Source organism: Pan troglodytes, chromosome 1, assembly GCF_028858775.2.
Source record: "Pan troglodytes isolate AG18354 chromosome 1, NHGRI_mPanTro3-v2.0_pri, whole genome shotgun sequence".
NCBI lineage: Eukaryota > Metazoa > Chordata > Mammalia > Primates > Hominidae > Pan > Pan troglodytes.
In genome coordinates, this window is record NC_072398.2 from 123,005,218 (window position 1) to 123,023,665 (window position 18,448).

The window sequence follows — 18,448 nt, forward strand, 5'->3', positions numbered from 1 at the left end:
TTGTTTTGTTCAAGGCAAAGCATCTGACTGAAAATAACATAGGGATCTATGAAGTCTTGAACACTGAAGACACTTTGTTGTTATTGCCAGTTAAATAGCTACTATCTCCTCAGTTGTTTGTGTAGCCTGTGTTTCATTATAGCTAAAATTATTATTAGAATTTGGAAAATCATTCTTTTTGTATTCAATCTTTGACAAATATTTCTATATCAGAAGTTTATTATGGGAATTGGCTCATGGGATTATTAGAAGGTGTGGAGTTCCACAATATGCTCTCTGCAAGCTAGAGAACCAGGAAAGCTGGTGCTTTCCAAGTCCAAGTCCAAAGGCCTGAGAACCAGGGGAGCTAATGGTGAAATTCCCAGTCCAAGGTCAAAGGCCTGAGAACTAGGGTGGAGGGCAGGGACACTGGTGTAAGTATTAGAGTCCTCAGGCCCAAGAACCAGCAGCTCTGATGTCTGAGGGCAGGAGAAGATGGATGCCCTAGCTCAAGAAAACAGAGAAACAGACAGACAGAGACAGAGACAGAGACAGAAACAGAGTATTTGCCTTTCTTCTGCTTTTTTGTTTTATGTGGGCTCTCAAATGACTGGATAATGTCCACCCACGTTGGTGAGCGTGGACCTTCTTTACTCAGCGTATGGATTGAAATGCTAATCTTTTTCTTAAACAGCTTCACAGTCATACTCAGAAATCATATTTCACCAGTTATCCGGAAATCCCTTAGTCTAGTCAAGCTGACACATAAAATTAACCATCTCACCCTCTATGCATCTTATTTAATTATTTATTTTTGAGGCAGGGTCTTACTCTGTCACTCAGGCTGGAGTAAAGTAGCACGACCAGAGCTCACTGCAGCCTTGACCTCTTGGGCTCAAGTGATCCTTCCACCTCAGCCTCCCAAGTAGCCAGGGCTGTAGGTGTTCACCACCACACCTGGCTATTTATTTATTTATTTATTTTTATATTTTATTTTTTGGAGACGAGATCCCACTAAGTCACCCAGGCTGGTCTCAAACTCCTGGGCTCAAGTGATCTGCCCTATTCAACCTCCCAAAGTGCTGGGATTACAGGTGTGAGCCATTGCACCTGGCTGCATCTTATCTTTTCATAAATATTTTCTATCACTATGTCATTTTCTAGGACATTTCTTCAATCATATATTTTAACCTTTCTATTGAACTCATGTCAACAATCACATCTTTACTTCCAAGAGCTCTTTTTATCCCTTTGATTGTATTTATCCCTTTTCATAGTATTTGTTTCTTGCTTGGTAGTTTTTTTCTTAATTAAGTATCATCTTGATTCTTTTTGAGGATATTAGAGGGTGCTTTATATAGTTTTGTTTTTGTTGACTGTAGTTTCCTGAATTGTTACTACATTCTCTGGAATTAGTTACTGTGTTTATCTCAGTTTTAGATTTTTATGCTGCCATTCATGCCCCCAAACATGTGGTGATCCTTTATTGTTGTTTCATGGTCAAAATGAAAGACTACATATTTTAGGTAGCTGATACAGATTTCTGTACAGTTAGTTGTATCTTCTAGTTATGTTTCTCTCACAGAATTTTTGTTATAAAAGGAATCTACACATTCTGTTTGTGTTCTGTCATCAAGAGGACTGAGGAATGACCACAGAACTAAAATCCCTTTGAACCAATTTCTTGAAAACTCCCCAAGTGTTTTGCAGTCTCATTGTTTCTTTTGCCAGCTTCCTTTCCCTCCCTGCATGGCAGGCTCAAGGTTCTGCACTCCACCACCCTTGCTCAGACTTGTCTGCTAAGGCTGAACCCCCAGGGCCATGGGGCAGGAACCCTTCCAGACCTCGCCCTCCCCTTGGAGCTCTATCAGTTTTTCCTTTATATATATTGAGGCCAAAAGCTGATATGCTCTTGGTAAGTTGAATCTTTTATCACTGTGAAGTGATCAAACTAACCTTCTATCCCTGGGATAAATCCCCCTTGGTGCCTGTAATCCCAGCCCTTTGGGAGGTCCGACACGGGCAGATTATTTGAACTCAGGAGTTCAAGAGCAGCTGAGGCAACATGGTGAAACCCTGTCTCTACAAAAATAATTTTAAAAAAATTAGCTGGACGTGGTGGTGCATACCTATGGTCAGAGCCACTAGGGAGGCCGAGGAGGGAGGATTGCCTGAGCCCAGGAAGCAGAGGTTGCAGTGAGCCGAGATCACACCACTGCACTCCAGGCTGGGTGAGAGTGAGACTCCATCTCAAAAAACATGCATTTTTTAAAAAATCAAATACAAAAAAAAAAAGAAGTCTAAACATTCAGCAGAATATATTTTGTCTTACTTGGATTTTAAGGTTCCATTGGAAAGAGGTAGAATTGTTATTTCTGGAAACCAGAGAAAAAGAAAGATGAAAGAAAACCCTGCAAACTAAATTTTCAATGAAACAAAGGAACAAGAGAACACATGATGTATGATTACAGGTAAAACTCAGACCTATTAGGAGGGCACAGAGTGTTTTTGGTGTGTGTGTGTGTGTGTGTATATATATATATATTTTTTTTTTAGTATGTGTGTGTCTATGTAACACATATACAATGCAGTATTTTTCAGCCATGAAAATGAAGGAAACCTTGTCATTTGTGATAATATGGATGAACCTGAAAGACATTATGCTAAGCAAAATAAGCCAGACACAGAACAAGTACTGCATGATCTCACTTATACATGGAAACTAAAAAAGTTGAATTCATGGAAGCAGAGAGTAGAATGGCGGTTACCAGAGGAGGGGTGGGAGATGGGTAATGAGGAGATGTTGGTCAAAGGATACAGAGCTTCAGTTATGTAGAATGAATTGTAACAGAGTGCCCCAATTTTTCCTAAGATAAAAAGAATGAGTTACTTTTATTATTATTATTATTTCTTCTCTTCTCCTCTCCCCTTTTCCCCCGTTCTCTGTTTTCTACGTAGTCCTTTGGAAATGGAAACATAACCTATCACCTCCCCATCACCAGACATACCCTTCAGAACAAATTCTTCTGTGTGTTTCAAGACAGATCTCTCCTCAAGAGTGCACAGTTGATTTGCAGACCAAACCACACCCATCACAGAACTTCTACCATTTGGGGTCACCTCAGAACTTACACCCACTAGGAGGGCATGTTGAAAGCATTCCCACCTGGTCACTTTTACAACTTACTTCTGACCAGAAAGATACCATCTTGACTGCCCAGTGGATAACTGCCTGGAGGGCTCCTGTTCCAGGCCCTACCTCCTGGATGACATTTCTAGACACACCCTTGGCCAGAAGAGAATCTGTTGCCTTGAAGGGTAGGACTCGGTCCTGGCAGTATTCATCACATGCTAACTGAAGAACCCCTAGGCCCTGAATAACCAGTAGTGATACCCAAGAACTATGTCAAGAGCCTTAGGTGAGCCTATGAGACTTCAGGTGAGACTTAGTATATTACAAGCTGTGGTGGGTACAAGGCAAAACTCCTTCTGCTTGAAAAAAGCATAGGGAAAAGTAAAGGAAACTTAGGCACCAGCATGGCCACAGTGGGGGAAGGGGGTAGAACACCAAATGGGCTCTTTAGGCCCCTGATTCCAAGACTTGACTCTTGGATGGCATTTCTTGACCTGCTGTGGACCAGAGCTGACCTGAAAGATCAGGCAGCATTCACCACAAGTGGACTTAAGAGACCTTGGGCCTTAAAAGAAAACTGGCAGTAGTCTGGCAGTATCCCAGTATTCGCCATGGCCTGTAGTGGTGGTGGCCTTTGGAAAGGGGAGGGAAGAGTGGGAAAGACTGTATCTTGTGGTTGCACCGCTTTAGGTGGCTCAAAACAGAAAAGAGACTTTGTTAGTTTGGGGAAAAGTAAAGGAAGAGAAGAAGAGTCTCTTCCTGGTAATCCAGAGAATTCTCCTGGATCTTGTCCAAGATCATTAAGGCAGTACCTCTATGAGTGTGCAAGAACCACAGGGTTACTGGGTTTTGGGTGCTCTCTAAAACAGATACAGCTTAGATCACAACACTCAAGTTCTTTCAAATAACTGGAGAGCCTTCCCAAGAAGAACAGGTACAAACCAGCCTAGACAGTGAAGACTATAATGAAAACCTAACTTTTCAATGCTGAGACACCAAAGAACATCTGCTGGCATCAACACCATTCAGAAAAACACAACCTCACCAAATGAACTAAATAAGGCACCAAAGACCAATCTGGAAGAAACAGATATGTGACCTTTCAGACACAGAATTCAAAATAATTTTCAGGAAACTCAAAGAAATTCAAGATAACACAGGGAAGGAATTCAGAATTCTATCAGACGAATTTAACAAAGAGATTAAAATAATTAAAATGAATCAAGAAGAAATTCTGGAGCTAAAAAATGCAACTGGCATACTGAAGAATGGATCAGAGTCTTTTAATAGCAGAATTGGTCAAGCCGAAGAATTAGTGAGCTTGAAGACAGGCTATTTGAAAACACAAAGAATAAACAAAACGAAAAAAAAAAAAAGAATAAAAAACAATGGAGCATGCCTATTGAATCTAGAAAAATAGCCTCAAATGGGCAAATCTGAGTTATTGGCCTTAAAAGAGGAGATAGAGACAGAGATAGGAATAGAAAGTTTATTCAAAGCAATAATATCAGAGAACTTCTCAAACATAGAGAAAGATATCAATATCCATGTACAAGAAGGTTCTAGAACACCAAGCAGATTTAACCCAAAGAAAATTACCTCAAGGCATTTAATGATCAAAATCACAAAGATCAAGGATAAAGATCCTAAAAGCAGCAAGAGAAAAGAAGCAAATACTGTACAATGAAGCTCCAATATGTCTGGCAGCAGACTTTTCAGTGAAAATCTTACAGGCCAGTAGAGAGTGGCATAACATTTTTTGTTTGTTTGTTTTTTTGAGATGGAGTCTCGCTCTGTTGCCCAGGCTGGAGTGCAGTGGCGTGATCTCGGCTCACTGCAAGCTCTGCCTCCCGGGTTCACACCATTCTCCTGCCTCAGCCTCCTGAGTAGCTGCGACTACAGGTGCCCGGAGAGTGGCATGACATGTTTAAAGTGCTGAAAGAAAGTAACTTTTACCCTAGAATAGTATATATAGCAAAAATGTCCTTCAAACGTGAAGGAGAAATACTTTCCCAGACAAACAAAAAGCTAAAGGATCATCAATACCAGACCTGTTCTACACGAAAGGATAAAAGGAGTACTCCAGTCAGAAAGAAAAGGACATTAATAAGCAATCAAATCATCTGAAGGTACAAAACTAACTGGTAGTAGTAAGCGCACAGAAAAACACCGAATGGTACGACACTGTAATTGTGGTGTGTAAACTATTCTTATCTTTAGAAAAACTAAATCATCAACCAATCAAAAATAACTACAACAACTTTACAAGTCATAGACAATACAATAAGACATAAAGAGACACAAAAAGTTAAAAAGTGGAGGCATGAAGTTATAGAGTTGTATTAGTTTTCTTTTTGCATATTTGTTTATGCAAACTGTTAAGTTCTTATCAGGTTAAAATAGTGGGTTATAAAATAATATTTTCAAGCCTCATGGTAAACTCAAACATAAAAACAGAATGGATACATAAAAAAATTAAAACCAAGTAACTAAATCATATTACTAGAAGAAATAACCTTCACTAAAGATAGGAAGTAAAGAAAGAAGGATGAGAAAATCACAAAACAACCAGAAAACAAATAACAAAATAGCAGGAGTAACTCCTTACTTATCAATAATAACATTGAATGTAAATAGTCTAAACTCTCCAATCAAAAGACATAGAGTGGCTGAATGGATGAAAACACAAGACCCATTAACCTGTTGCCCACAAGAAACACACTTCGCCTATAAAGACACACATAGACTGAAAATAAAGGGATGGAAAAAGACATTCCATGCCAATGGAAACCAAAAAAGAGCAGAAGTAGCTATACTTATATCAGACAAAATGACTTCAAGTCAAAAGCTGTAAGACACAAAAAAATGTCATTATAATGATAAAGGCGTCAATTCAGCAAAAGGATATAACAATTGTATATATAAATATATGCACCCAACACTGGAGCACCCATATATATATAAAGAAAATATTATTAGAGCTAAAGAGAAAGAGAGGCCCCAATACAATAATAGCTAGACTTCAACATCCCACTTTCTCATTGGACAGATCTTCCAGACTGAAAATCAATAAAGAGGCACTGCTCTCATGAAAAAAAAGAGAGGGTGAGTAAATAAAGCACCTTCGACTGAAACATCCAGGTACACACATTGAGATTCATCAAGAAAACAACCCATGGAGAATGAAGAAAAGCAACGCAAGATGACCACCCACCCAGGAGTGACATGGAGCCAATGGAGCCTCCCCTGCCCAGGAAAGTGGCGAGTGAATGCGTGACCCTGAGAACCCATGCTTCTCTCACAGATCTTTGCAACACTTGGGTCAGGAGATCCCTTCATGAACTCACTCCAACAGAGCTTGCAGTCTGACACACTGAGCTACATGGAGTCTTGGCAAAGCAGCTGCTGAGGCATACACAGAGCCACAGGAACTTCAGATACCCAAGCTTCCTGGTGAATGTAGCTGCAACTCCAGCAAAGTGGGAGGCTGGACCCCCCTACATACCCCTAAGGAAAGGGACTGAATCTATGGGGCTGAGCAGCAAAGGTCTGCAGGTCCTGCTTCCATGGCACCTCACAGGATAAGACACACTAGCTTAGAACTCCAGCCCGCCACCAGTAGCAGTGTTATATTTCCCTGACATGGATCTCCCAGACGGAGGGGTGGGCCACGATCTTTGCTGTTTTGCAGGCTTAGCCATTGTTGCCTTCAATGCAGCTACCCTACGAAAAAGTGGCCAGACGGCTACTTTTTACATGGATACCTAACCCCACTTTTCCTAATTGAGTGGGACCTCCTAACTGGAGTCACCAGCTACCCTCACCTGTATTTTCCAGCTGGCAGTGGTTCCCAGCCTCCCTGGGATGGAAGTCACAAGCAGACAGACCACCATCTTTGTTGTTTCACAGCCTAAGCTGTTGTTACCTTCAGGCTCTAGGAAATCCGAAGTGACTAGTGACTGGAGCAGGTCCCCCAGCATGGTGCAGCAGCTCTGTGGAGAAGCAGCCAGATCGCTTTTACATGAGGGTCCTAGATACCACTTCTCTTCACTGGGCAGAATCTCCTGATGGAGGTCTCTAACAACCTCCACTGGTGTTTTCCAGCCAGCAATAGTTTCAAACCGCCCTGAGATGGAGCTCCCAGAGGAATGGATGCACTCTCACCCTTGCTGTTTCTCAGCCTTAGCCATTGCTGCCTTTGGGATTTAGAGAGTCCAAAGAGACTAGAGACTGGAATGTAGCCCCATCACAGTACAACTGCTCATAAAAAGCAGCCAGACTGTTTATTCACATGGGTCCCCAATCTTGTTCCTCCTCACTAAGCAGGACCTCCCAACCGAGATATCTATCCACCCCGCTGGTGTTTTCCAGCTGACAGCAGTTTCAAAAGTCTGTGGGACAGAACTCCCAGAGGGAGGGCTGGGCTGCCATCTCTGCTGTTTTGCAGCCTTCACTGTTGATACCTTCAGCTGCTGAAAAATCTGAGGTGGTTATGGACTGGAGTGAACCCCCAAGAGACTGCAGCAGCCCTAGGAAAAAGTGGCCAAACTCTTTATTATGTGGGTCCCCAATCCTGTACCTCCTCACTAGACAGGTCCTCCCAGACTGGGTCTCTAACCACCCCTGCTGGGTCTATCAAGCCAGTGGCAGCTATGCAACTCACTGAGACAAAGCTCCCAGTGAGAAGAGTGGGATGCCATCTTTGCTGTCTCCAGGCCCTGGAGAGTCCACAGGAACCATGGCGTGGTTTGGACCCCTAGCACAGAGCACTCATCTGAAAGAAAGGTGGCCAGACTTTTCTCCATGCAGGTCCCAGTCCTCACTTTTACTCACTGGACAGGGGAACCCAACCTGGGGTTCCAAAACAATCCCCCTGCCTCCACCTGACCACTTCAATCAGTGGCAGCCCAGCAGTTAAAGGAACACTCACACACAGACACACACAGATGGGGAAAAAACCAATGCAAGAACTCCGGCAACTCAAATGGCCAGAGTATCTTATGTCCTCCAAATCACTGCACTAGTTTTCCAACAGGCATTCTTAACCAGGAAGAACTGGCTGAAATGACAGAAATAGAATTTGGACTATAGATAAAAATTATTGACATTCAGGAGAATGGCAAAACCCAGTCCAAAAACACTATAGAAACAATAGAGGAGCTGACAAATAAAATAGCAAGGAAAAAAAACCCTAATTGACTTCATAGAGCTGAAAAACACACTGCAAGAATTTCACAATGCAATCACAAGTATTAACAGCAGAATAGACTAACCAGAGGAAAGAATCTCAACAGGTGAACACTGGCTCTCTGAAATAAGACAGACAAAAATAAAGAAAAAAGAATGAAAAGGAACAAACAAAACCTCTGAAAAATATCGAATTTTGCAAAGAGGCCAAATCTATGAATCACTGTCATCCCTGAAAGAGGAGGAGAGAAAGTAGCAACTTAGAAAACATATTTCAGGATATCATATATTAACACTTACCCAACCTCACTAGAGAGTCCAAAGTTCAAATACAGGAAATGCAGAGAACCCCTACAAGATACTACACAAAAGATCATCCCCAAAACACATAATCATTAGATTTTCCAAGGTCAAAATGAAAGGCAAAATGTTAAGGGCAGCTAGAAAGAAAGGGCAGGTTGCCTACAAATGGAAAACCCCATCAAGCTAACAGCAGACCTCTCAGCAGAAACCCTACAATCCAGAAGAGATTAGGGGCCCATATTTACCATTCTTTTTAAAAAAAAATCTTCAACCAAAAATTTCATATCTAGCCACATTTAGCCTCATAAGTGAAGAAGAAAAAAGATCCTTCCCAGACAAGCAAATGTTGAGAGAATTCATTACCACCAGATCTGCCTTACAAGAGCTTCTAAAAATCACACAAAATATAGAAAGGAAAGATGATTACCACTGAAATACCCAAACCAGACACTACAAAGCAACCACACAAAAAAGTCTGCAAAACAACCACCTAACAACGTGATGACAGGATCAAATCCCCACATATCAATACTAAATGTAAATCAACAATACTTGAATGTAAATGGGCTAAATGTCCCAATTAAAACACACAGAGTAACAAGCTGGATAAAAGAGCAAGACCTAATGGTATGCTGTCTTCAGGAGATCCATCTCACATGGCATGAGATCCATCTCACACCAAGAGGTTCAAAATAAAGTGATGAAGGAAAATCTATCAAGCAAATGGAAATCAAAAAAAGCAGGGGTTACAATCTTAATTTTAGACAAAACAGACTTTAAATCAACAAAGATAAAAAAAGACAAGAACATTACATAATGGAAAAGGGTTCAGTTCAACAAGAAGATCTAATTATACTAAATATACATGCATCTGACACAGGAGCTCCCAGATTCATAAAGCAAGTTCTTAGAGACCTATGAAGAGACTTAGACTCCCACACAATAATAGTGGGAGACCTCAACACTTCACTGACAGTGTTAGACAGATCATCAAGGCAGAAAATTAACAAAGATACTCAGGACCTGAACTCAGCAATTGACCAAATGGACTTAACAGACATCTACAGAATGCTCCATCAAAAAAACAACAGAATATATATTCTTCTCATTGCCACATGGTACATACTCTAAAATCGACCACACAATTGGACATAAAACAATCCTCAGGAAATTTTTAAAAACCAAAATTATACCATCCACACTCTCAGATTTCAGGCTACAGAACAATAAAAATAGAATATGAAGAAAATTGCTCAATCCCATACATTTACATGGAAATTAAATAACCTGCCCTTGAATGACTTTTGGGAAAATAATGAAATTAAGGCAGAAATCAAGAAGTTGTCTGAAACTGATGGGAACAAAGATACAACATACCACAATCTCTGCAACATAGCTAAGGCAGTGTTAAGAGGGAAATTTACAGCATTAAATGCCCACACCAAAAAGTTACAAAGATCTCAAATTAACCACCTAAAATCACAACTAGAAGAAATAGAGAAGCAAGAGCAAACTAACCCCAAAGTTAGCAGAAGACAAGAAACAACCAAAATCAGAGCTGAACTGAAAGAGACTGAGACACGAAAAACCATACAAAAGACCAACAAATCCAGGTATTGGATTTTTGAAAAAATTACTAAGATAGATAGACCACTAGTCAGTCTAATAAAGAAAAAGAGAGAAGACCCAAATAAACACAATTAGAAATTACCAAGGGGATGTTACCACTGACTCCACAGAAATACAAACAACCATGAGAGATTACTGCAAACACCTCTATGCACACAAACTAGAAAACCTAGAAGAGACGGATGAATTCCAGGACAGACACACATGCTCAAGACTGAACCAGGAAGAAATGGATTCCCTGAACAGGCCAATAACAAGCTCTGAAACTGAAACTAAATCATTAATACATAGCTTTCCAACCCCCAGCTGCCCAAAAAAGCCTAGGACCAGAAGGATTCACAGTCAAATTCTCCCAGATGTACAAAGAAGAGCTGGTACTATCCTTACTGAAACTTTTCCAAAAAATTGAGAAAGAGGGATTCCTCCTGAACTCATTCTAGGAAGGCAGCATCTTCCCAATACCAAAACCTGGCAGAGACACAATAATAAAAGAAAACATCAGGCCAATAACCTTGATGAAAACGATGCAAAAATCCTCAACAAAATACTTGCAAATGGCCAGGCACAGTGGCTCATGCCTGTAATTCCAGCATTTGGGGAGGCCAAGGTGAGCAAATCACTTGAGCTCAAGAGTTTGAAACCAACCTGGACAACATGGCAAAACCCCATCTCTACCCACTTACCCCCCCCCCCAAAAATATAAAAACTTAGCCAGGTACAGTGGCACACACCTATGGTCCAAGGTACTCAGGAGGCTGAGGTAGGAAAATTGCTTGAGCCCAGGAGGACAAGGCTGCAGTGAGCCAAGATCACACCACTGCACTCCAGCCTGGGTGACAGAGTAAGACTCTGTCTCTAAAACTATATATATATTTACAAACTGAATCCAGCAGCACATCAAAAAGCTAATCCACTGTGATCAAGTAGGCTTTATCCCTGGGATGCAAGGTTGGTTCGATATATGCAAATCCATAAATATGATTCATCATATAAACAGAACTAAACACAAAAACCACATGATTATCTCAACAGATGCAGCAACGGCATTTGACAAAATCCACCATTGTTTCACGTTAAAAACTCTCAATAAACTAGGTATATAAGAAACACACTTTAAAATACAAAGTATTGCACTTGTACAAAGAAGAGCTGGTATCATTCCTGCTAAAATGCTAAGAGCCACCTATGACAAACCTACAGCCAACATCATACTCAATGGGCAAAATCTGGAACCATAGCCCTTGAAAACTGACACAAGACAAAGATACCCTCCCTCGCCACTCCTATTCAACATTGTATTGGAAATCCTGGCCAGAGCAATGAGGCAAGAGAAAGAAATCAAGGGCTTCCAAATAGGAAGAGGGGAAGTCAAACTATCCCTGTTTGTAGAAGACATGATTCTATATATAGAAAACCCAAAAGTCTCAGCCTAAAAGCTCCTTGAGCTGATAAACAACTTTGGCAAAGTCTTAGGATACAGAATAAATGTACAAAAATCACTAGCATTTCTGTACCCTAACAGCATCCAAACCAATAGTGGAATCAGTAATGAAATGCCATTCTCAACTGCCACAAAAAGAATAAAATACCTAGGAATATAGCTAACCAGGGAGGTGAAAGATCTCTACAATTAGACTGCTCAAAGAAATGAGATGACACAAACAAATGGAAAAACATTCATGCTCATGGATAGGAAGAATCAATCTTGTTAAAATGGCTATACTGCCCAAAGCAATTTATAGATTCAATGCTGTTCAGTCAAACTACCAATGACATTCTTCCAATGTCAAACTACCAATGACAGAACTAGAGAAAAACTATTTTAAAATTCATATGGAACCAAAAAAGAGCCTACATAGCCAAGACAATCCTAAGCAAAAAGTACAAAGCTAGAGGCATCATATTACCCAACTTCAAACTATGCTACTGGGCTCTTGTAACCAAACAGCAAGACACTGGTACAAAAACAGACATACAGACCAAGGGAACAGAATAGAGAGCCCAGAAATAAGGATACACACCTACAACTATCCTGATCTTTGAAAAAGTTGACAAAAACAAGCAATGAGGAAAGGACTCCCTATTCAATAGATGGTGCTGGGATAACTGGCTAGCCATGTACAGAAGATTGAAACTGGATCCCTTCTTTGCACCATATACAAAAATCAACTTGAGATGAATTAAAGATTTTAAATGTAAAACATAAAACTATAAAAATCCTGGAAGATAGCCTAAGAAATACCATTCTGGATATAGGAAAGGGCAAAGATTTCATGATGAAGACACCAAAAGCAATCACAACAAAAGCAAAAATTGACAAATGGGATCTAACTAAACTAAAGAGCTTCAGCACAGCAAAAGAAACTATCAACAGAGTAAACAGACAACCTACAGAATGGGAAAAAGTATTTGCAAACTATACATCTGACAAAGGTCTAATATCCATCATCTATGAGGAACTTAAACAAATTTACAAGAAAAAAACGTATAACTTCATTAAAAAGTGGACAAAGGACATGAACAGGCACTTTTCAAAAGAAGACATACACATGGCCAACAAGCACATGAAAAAATGTTCAATATCAATAATATGGTTTAGCAGTGTCCCTACCCAAATGTCAACTTGAATTGTATCTCCCAGAATTCCCATGTGTTCTGGAAGAGACCCAGGTGGAGGTAATTGAATCATGGGGGCTGGTCGTTCCTGTGCTATTCTTGTGATATTGAATAAGTCTCACAAGATCTGATGGGTTTATCAGGGGTTTCCACTTTTGCTTCTTCCTCATTTTCTCTTGCCACTGCCATGTAAGAAGTGCCTTTCACCTCCCACCATGATTCTGAGGCCTCTACAGCCATGTGGAACTGTAAATCCAATTAAACCTCTTTTTCTTCTCAGTCTTGGGTATGTCTTTATCAGCAGTGTGAAAGAGCACTAATACAATAAATTGGTACCAGTAGAGTGGGGCATTGCTGAAAATATACCTAAAAATGTGGAAACAACTTTGGAACTGGGTAACAGGCAGAGATTGGAACAGTTTGGAGGGCTCAGAAGAAGATAAGAAAATGTGGGGAAATTTGGAACTTCCTATAGACTTGTTGAATGGCTTTGCCCAAAATGCTGATAGTGATATGGACAATAAGGTCCAGGCTGAGGTGATCTCAGATAGAGATGAAGAATTTGTTGGGAACTGGAGTAAAGGTGACTCTTGTTATGTATTAGCAAAAAGACTGGAGGCATTGTGCCCCTGCCCTAGAGATTTCTGGAACTTTGAACTTGAGAGAGATGATTTAGGGTATCTGATGGAAGAAATTTCTAAGCAGCAAAGCATTCAAGAGGTGACTTGGGTGCTGTTAAAGGCATTCAGCTTTATAAGGGAAGCAGCGCATAAAAGTTTGAAAAATTTGCAGCCTGACTGTGCGATAGAAAAGAAAACCCCATTTTCTGGGGAGAAATCCAATCCAGCTGCAGAAATTTGCATAAGTAGCAAGGAGCCTAATGTTAATCCCCAAGACCATGGGAAAAATGTCTGCAGGCCATGGCAGAGACATTCACGGCAGCCCCTCCCATCGCAGGCCTGGAGGCCCAGAAGGAAAAACTGGCTTCCTGGGCCAGGCCCAGGGTCCCCATGCTGCATGCAGCCTAGAGACTTAGTGCCCTGTGTCCCAGCTGCTCCAGCCATGATTGAAATGGGCCAATATACAGCTCAGGCTGTGGCTTCAGAAGGTGGAAGCCCCAAGCCTTGGCAGCTTCCATGTGGTGTTGAGCCTGCGGGTGCACAGAAGTCAAGAACTGAGGTTTGGGAACTTCTACCTAGATTTCAGAAGATGTATCAAAACGCCTGGATGCCCAGGCAAAAGTTTGCTGCAGGGGCAGAGCCCTCACAGGGAACCTCTGCTAGGGCACTGTAGGAGGGAAATGTGGGGTTGGAGCCCCCAAACCGAGTCCCTACGAAGGCACTGCCTAGTGGAGCTGTGAGAAGACAGCTACTGTCCTCCAGACCCCAGAATGGTGGATGCACTGACAGCTTGCACTGTGTGCCTGTGAAAGCCATAGACACTCAATGCCAGCCCATGAAAGCAGCTGGGAAGGAAGTTATATCCTGCAAAGCCACAGGGGCTGAGCTGCCCAAGACCATGGGAACCCACCTCTTACATCAGCATGACCTGGATGTGAGACCTGGAGTCAAAGAAGATCATTTTGGAGTTTTAAAATTTGACTGCCTCACTGGATTTTGGACTTACATGGGCCCTGTAACCCATTTGCTTTGGTCAATTTCTCTGATTTGGAACAGCTGTATTTACCCAATACCTGTACCTCCATTGTATCCAGGAAGTAATTAGTTTGCTTTTGATGTTACAAGCTCATAGGCGGAATGGACTTGCCTTTTCTCAGATGAGACTTTGGACTGTGGACTTGTGGGTTAATGCTAAAATGTTAAGATTTTGGGGGACTATTGAGAAGGCATGATTGGTTTTAAAATGTGAGGACATGAGATTTGGAGGCACCAGGGGCAGAATGATATGGTTTGGCTGTTTCTCTACCCAAATCTCAATTTGAATTGTATCTCCCAGAATTTCTATGTGTTGTGTGAGGGACCTTGGGGGAGGTAATTGAATCATGGGGGCTGGTCCTTCTCGTGCTATTCTCATGATAGTGAATAAGTCTCACAAGATTTGATGGGTTTATTAAGGGTTTTTGCTTTTGCTTCTTCCTCATTTTGTCTTGCCACCACCATGTAAGAAGTGTCTTTCACCTCCTGCCATGATTCTGAGGCCTCCCCAGCCACGTAGAACTCCAAGTCCAATTAAACCTTTTTCTTCCCAGTCTCGGGTATGTCTTTATCAGCAGTGTGAAAATGGACTAATACAATCACCGATCATTAGAGAAATGAAAATCAAAACCATAATGAGATGCCATCTCACATCAGTCAGAATGGCTATAATTAAAAACAAAAAAAAATAACAGATGCTGGTGAGGTTGTGGAGAAGAGAGAATGCTTATACACTGCTGGTGGGAATGTAAATTAGTTCAACCATTGTGGAAAGCAGTGTGGCAATTCCTCAAAGAACTTAAAACAGAACTACCATTCAACTCAGCAATCCCATTACTGGGTATATGCCCCCAAAAATATAATCATTCTAAGACACATGCACATGTATGTTCACTGCAGCACTATGCACAATAGCAAAGACATGGAAACAACCTAAATGCCCATCAGGGGCAGACTGGATAAAGAAAATGTGGTACATATATATCATGGAATACTATGCAGCCCTAAAAAAGAACAAAATCATGTTCTTTACAGAAATATGGATGGAGCTGGAGGCCAATATCCTTAGCAAACTAATGCAGGAAAAGAAAACTAAATACCTCATGTTCTCACTTATAAATGGGAGCTAAATAATAAGAACCAGTGGGCACTAACGGGACAACAGATACTGGAGCCTACTTGAGGAAGGAGAGTGGGAGAAGGAAAAATAACTATTGGGTACTATCTTAGTACCTGGGTCACAATATGGTCTCTACACCATACCCCCATGACAATAGTTTGCCTATATTAAAAAACCTGCACATATACCCCTGAACCTAAAATAAAATTTTAAAAAAAGAAATCCATAACTCCTGTAAAAAGAAAGACCACAAACTGAACCTCTACTACATTATCTATTAGGATTAATAGGTAGACAAATCAAGAATTTAAATACACATAATAAATATAATAAATATTCTCCAAAATATTGGAGCTATATTGCATATTATTCACAAAATGCAGGCATTAAGGTATAAAGAAGAACCAAGTAGAAATATTAGACATGAAATATATAATAATAAAACCTACCGATGGAATAAATAGCCGAATGACTACAGCCAAAGAATGGTCAAGTAAAGGAACTCTCCCAGAAAACATCAGGCAGGAAGAAAGGCACAGAGATTAGAAATGAAAAGGTAAGAGACTGTGAAGATAGAACAAGAAAGGTTAACTTCTATGTAAGTCTTTAAAAAGTAGAAAAAATAAATGTCAAAAAAATATAAGAATAATAACCAAGAATTTTCCAGAATTGGAGAGAGATGAAGCACCTCATATTGAAAGGGCTCAGAAAAAATATTTGAGAAAAGCTTACCTAAATGTATTATATACATTATATATACACACACATTATATATACACATTATATATATTATAAATACATTATATATACATTATACATATACATATATACATTATATACATATATTATATATATATAGTTTTGTTGTTGTTGTTTTGTTTTGTTTTCTTTTTTTTGAGACAAGGTCTCACTCCCATCACCTAGGCTGGAGTGCAGTGGCACTATCATCGCTCACTTCAGCATTGACTTCCCTGGCTCGGATGATTCTCCCACTTCTCCCTTCTGACCCTCCTGACCACCGGGCCTGGGTAATTTTTGTATTTTTTTGATGGGGGTGGGGTTTCGGCATGCTGCTCAGGCTGGCCTCCAACTCCTGAGCCCAAGAGATCTGCCCACCTTGGCCTCCCAAAATGCTGGTATTACAGGTGTAAGCCACGACTCCTGACCATCCAAATGCATTGTAATGAAATTTTAAAACATCAAAGACAAGGAGAGAAAAAGTTTTTTAAGTGTTCTGAGATAAAGAACAAATCAGCTGACCCTTGAACAACACAGGTTTGAACTGTGTAGGTCCACTTACACAAAGATTTTTTTGCAATAAATACAGTTGGCCCTCTGTATCTGTGGGTTTGTGTCTACAACCAAACAGACTGAAACTACAGTATTCATAAGATGTGCAATTTGCTAATACCAAAGGCTGACTTTTCATATACCAGGTTCTACCGAGGCAACTTCGGGACTAGAGTATGCACAGATTTTGGTATTGACAGCAGGTGTTGGGGTGGAGAGTGGGATCCTGGAACCAATGCCCCTGGATACCTAGGGACGACTGTACAAACAAGAATCCAGTTGAGGTCATATGATGTAAGAAGGCAATGCAATAATATTTTCAAACCAATCAATTAAAGAAACTTTTAATCTAGAATTCTAAACAAAAATACCGGGCCGGGCGCGGTGGCTCACGCCTGTAATCCCAGGACTTTGGGAGGCCGAGGTGGGCGGATCACGAGGTCAGGAGATCGAGACCATCCTGGCTAACATGGTGAAACCCCGTCTCTATTAAAACTACAAAAAATTAGCCAGGCGCGGTGGCGGGCGCCCATAGTCCCAGCTACTCAGGAGGCCGAGGCAGGAGAATGGCGTGAACCTGGGAGGCGGAGCTTGCAGTGAGCTGAGATAGTGCCACTGCAGTCCCGCCTGGGTGAAGGAGTGAGACTCCATCTCAAAAACAAAAAAACAAACAAAAAAATCACCTAAAAGCAAACATACAAGAACAGTATCTATTGAATATCTCAGCAGACTTAGCGCCCAAAGACCCTCTTTGAAAACACTCTTGGAAGAGGCACTCCAGCAAAGAGAGAAATAAACCCAGAAGAACATTAGAAGATAATTGAGAAGTAAGGATAAATAAAGTAAGCTAAAATTTATTATTTTTTTAAAAAGGCAAATATACACACCATACAAATGCAACTATATCCAATAAAATCCACTAAAATTCTAGATAATACCAAGGAAATATGGGTTATGGCAAAAAACAAATGGAAGTAAGAGTATATTGAAGTACACCTATATTGTTTAGGAGAAGATACAGATTGAACTTGAGAAGAAAAACCATCATGAGAGATTGTTAAAAGGAACAACTAATCAAAAAGATATAAAATTCATGAACATATGTACACGTTAACCACACAGGCTCAAAATATTTTCAGCAACAACCAGTGGAACTACAGGAAGAAATAAATTAGCAACTATACTTGCTAATTTTAAAATATTCTTCTCAGAATTTTATAGATCAAACAGAATAAAAATTATAATGCATATAAAATAATAAGGTTTAGCTTAATTGATTTATATAGAAATTTACATCCAACAAGCAAAAAATATACATTATTTTTTAGGACACATGCATAGAACATATTTTTTAAAACTGACCATTTAATAGGCAACAAATGAAGCCACAATAAATTCCCAGGAATCTATATCATACCCTCTATAATTCCTGACTATATTTCAATATCATACATAACAAAAGGATGTCTTTAAAAGAAAACCCTCAGCCAGAAAATTATGCACACACATAAAATAAAGATATTACCTAATTAATCC

The 18,448-nt window shown here is 40.3% G+C and overlaps 1 protein-coding gene across 1 annotated transcript in view; it reads right to left on the reverse strand.

The window, feature by feature from the left end:
* Nucleotides 1-2,797: 2,797 nt before the first annotated feature.
* The window catches only part of LOC134809780 (mitochondrial adenyl nucleotide antiporter SLC25A24-like), a 51,045-nt gene continuing 35,394 nt past the window's right edge, over nt 2,798-18,448 (reverse strand). The window contains exon 6 of the mRNA XM_063808596.1: nt 2,798-2,846. Within this exon, the coding sequence (XP_063664666.1) occupies nt 2,808-2,846 (39 nt within the window). The 3' untranslated portion in view covers nt 2,798-2,807. The remainder of the gene's footprint in view (nt 2,847-18,448) is intronic.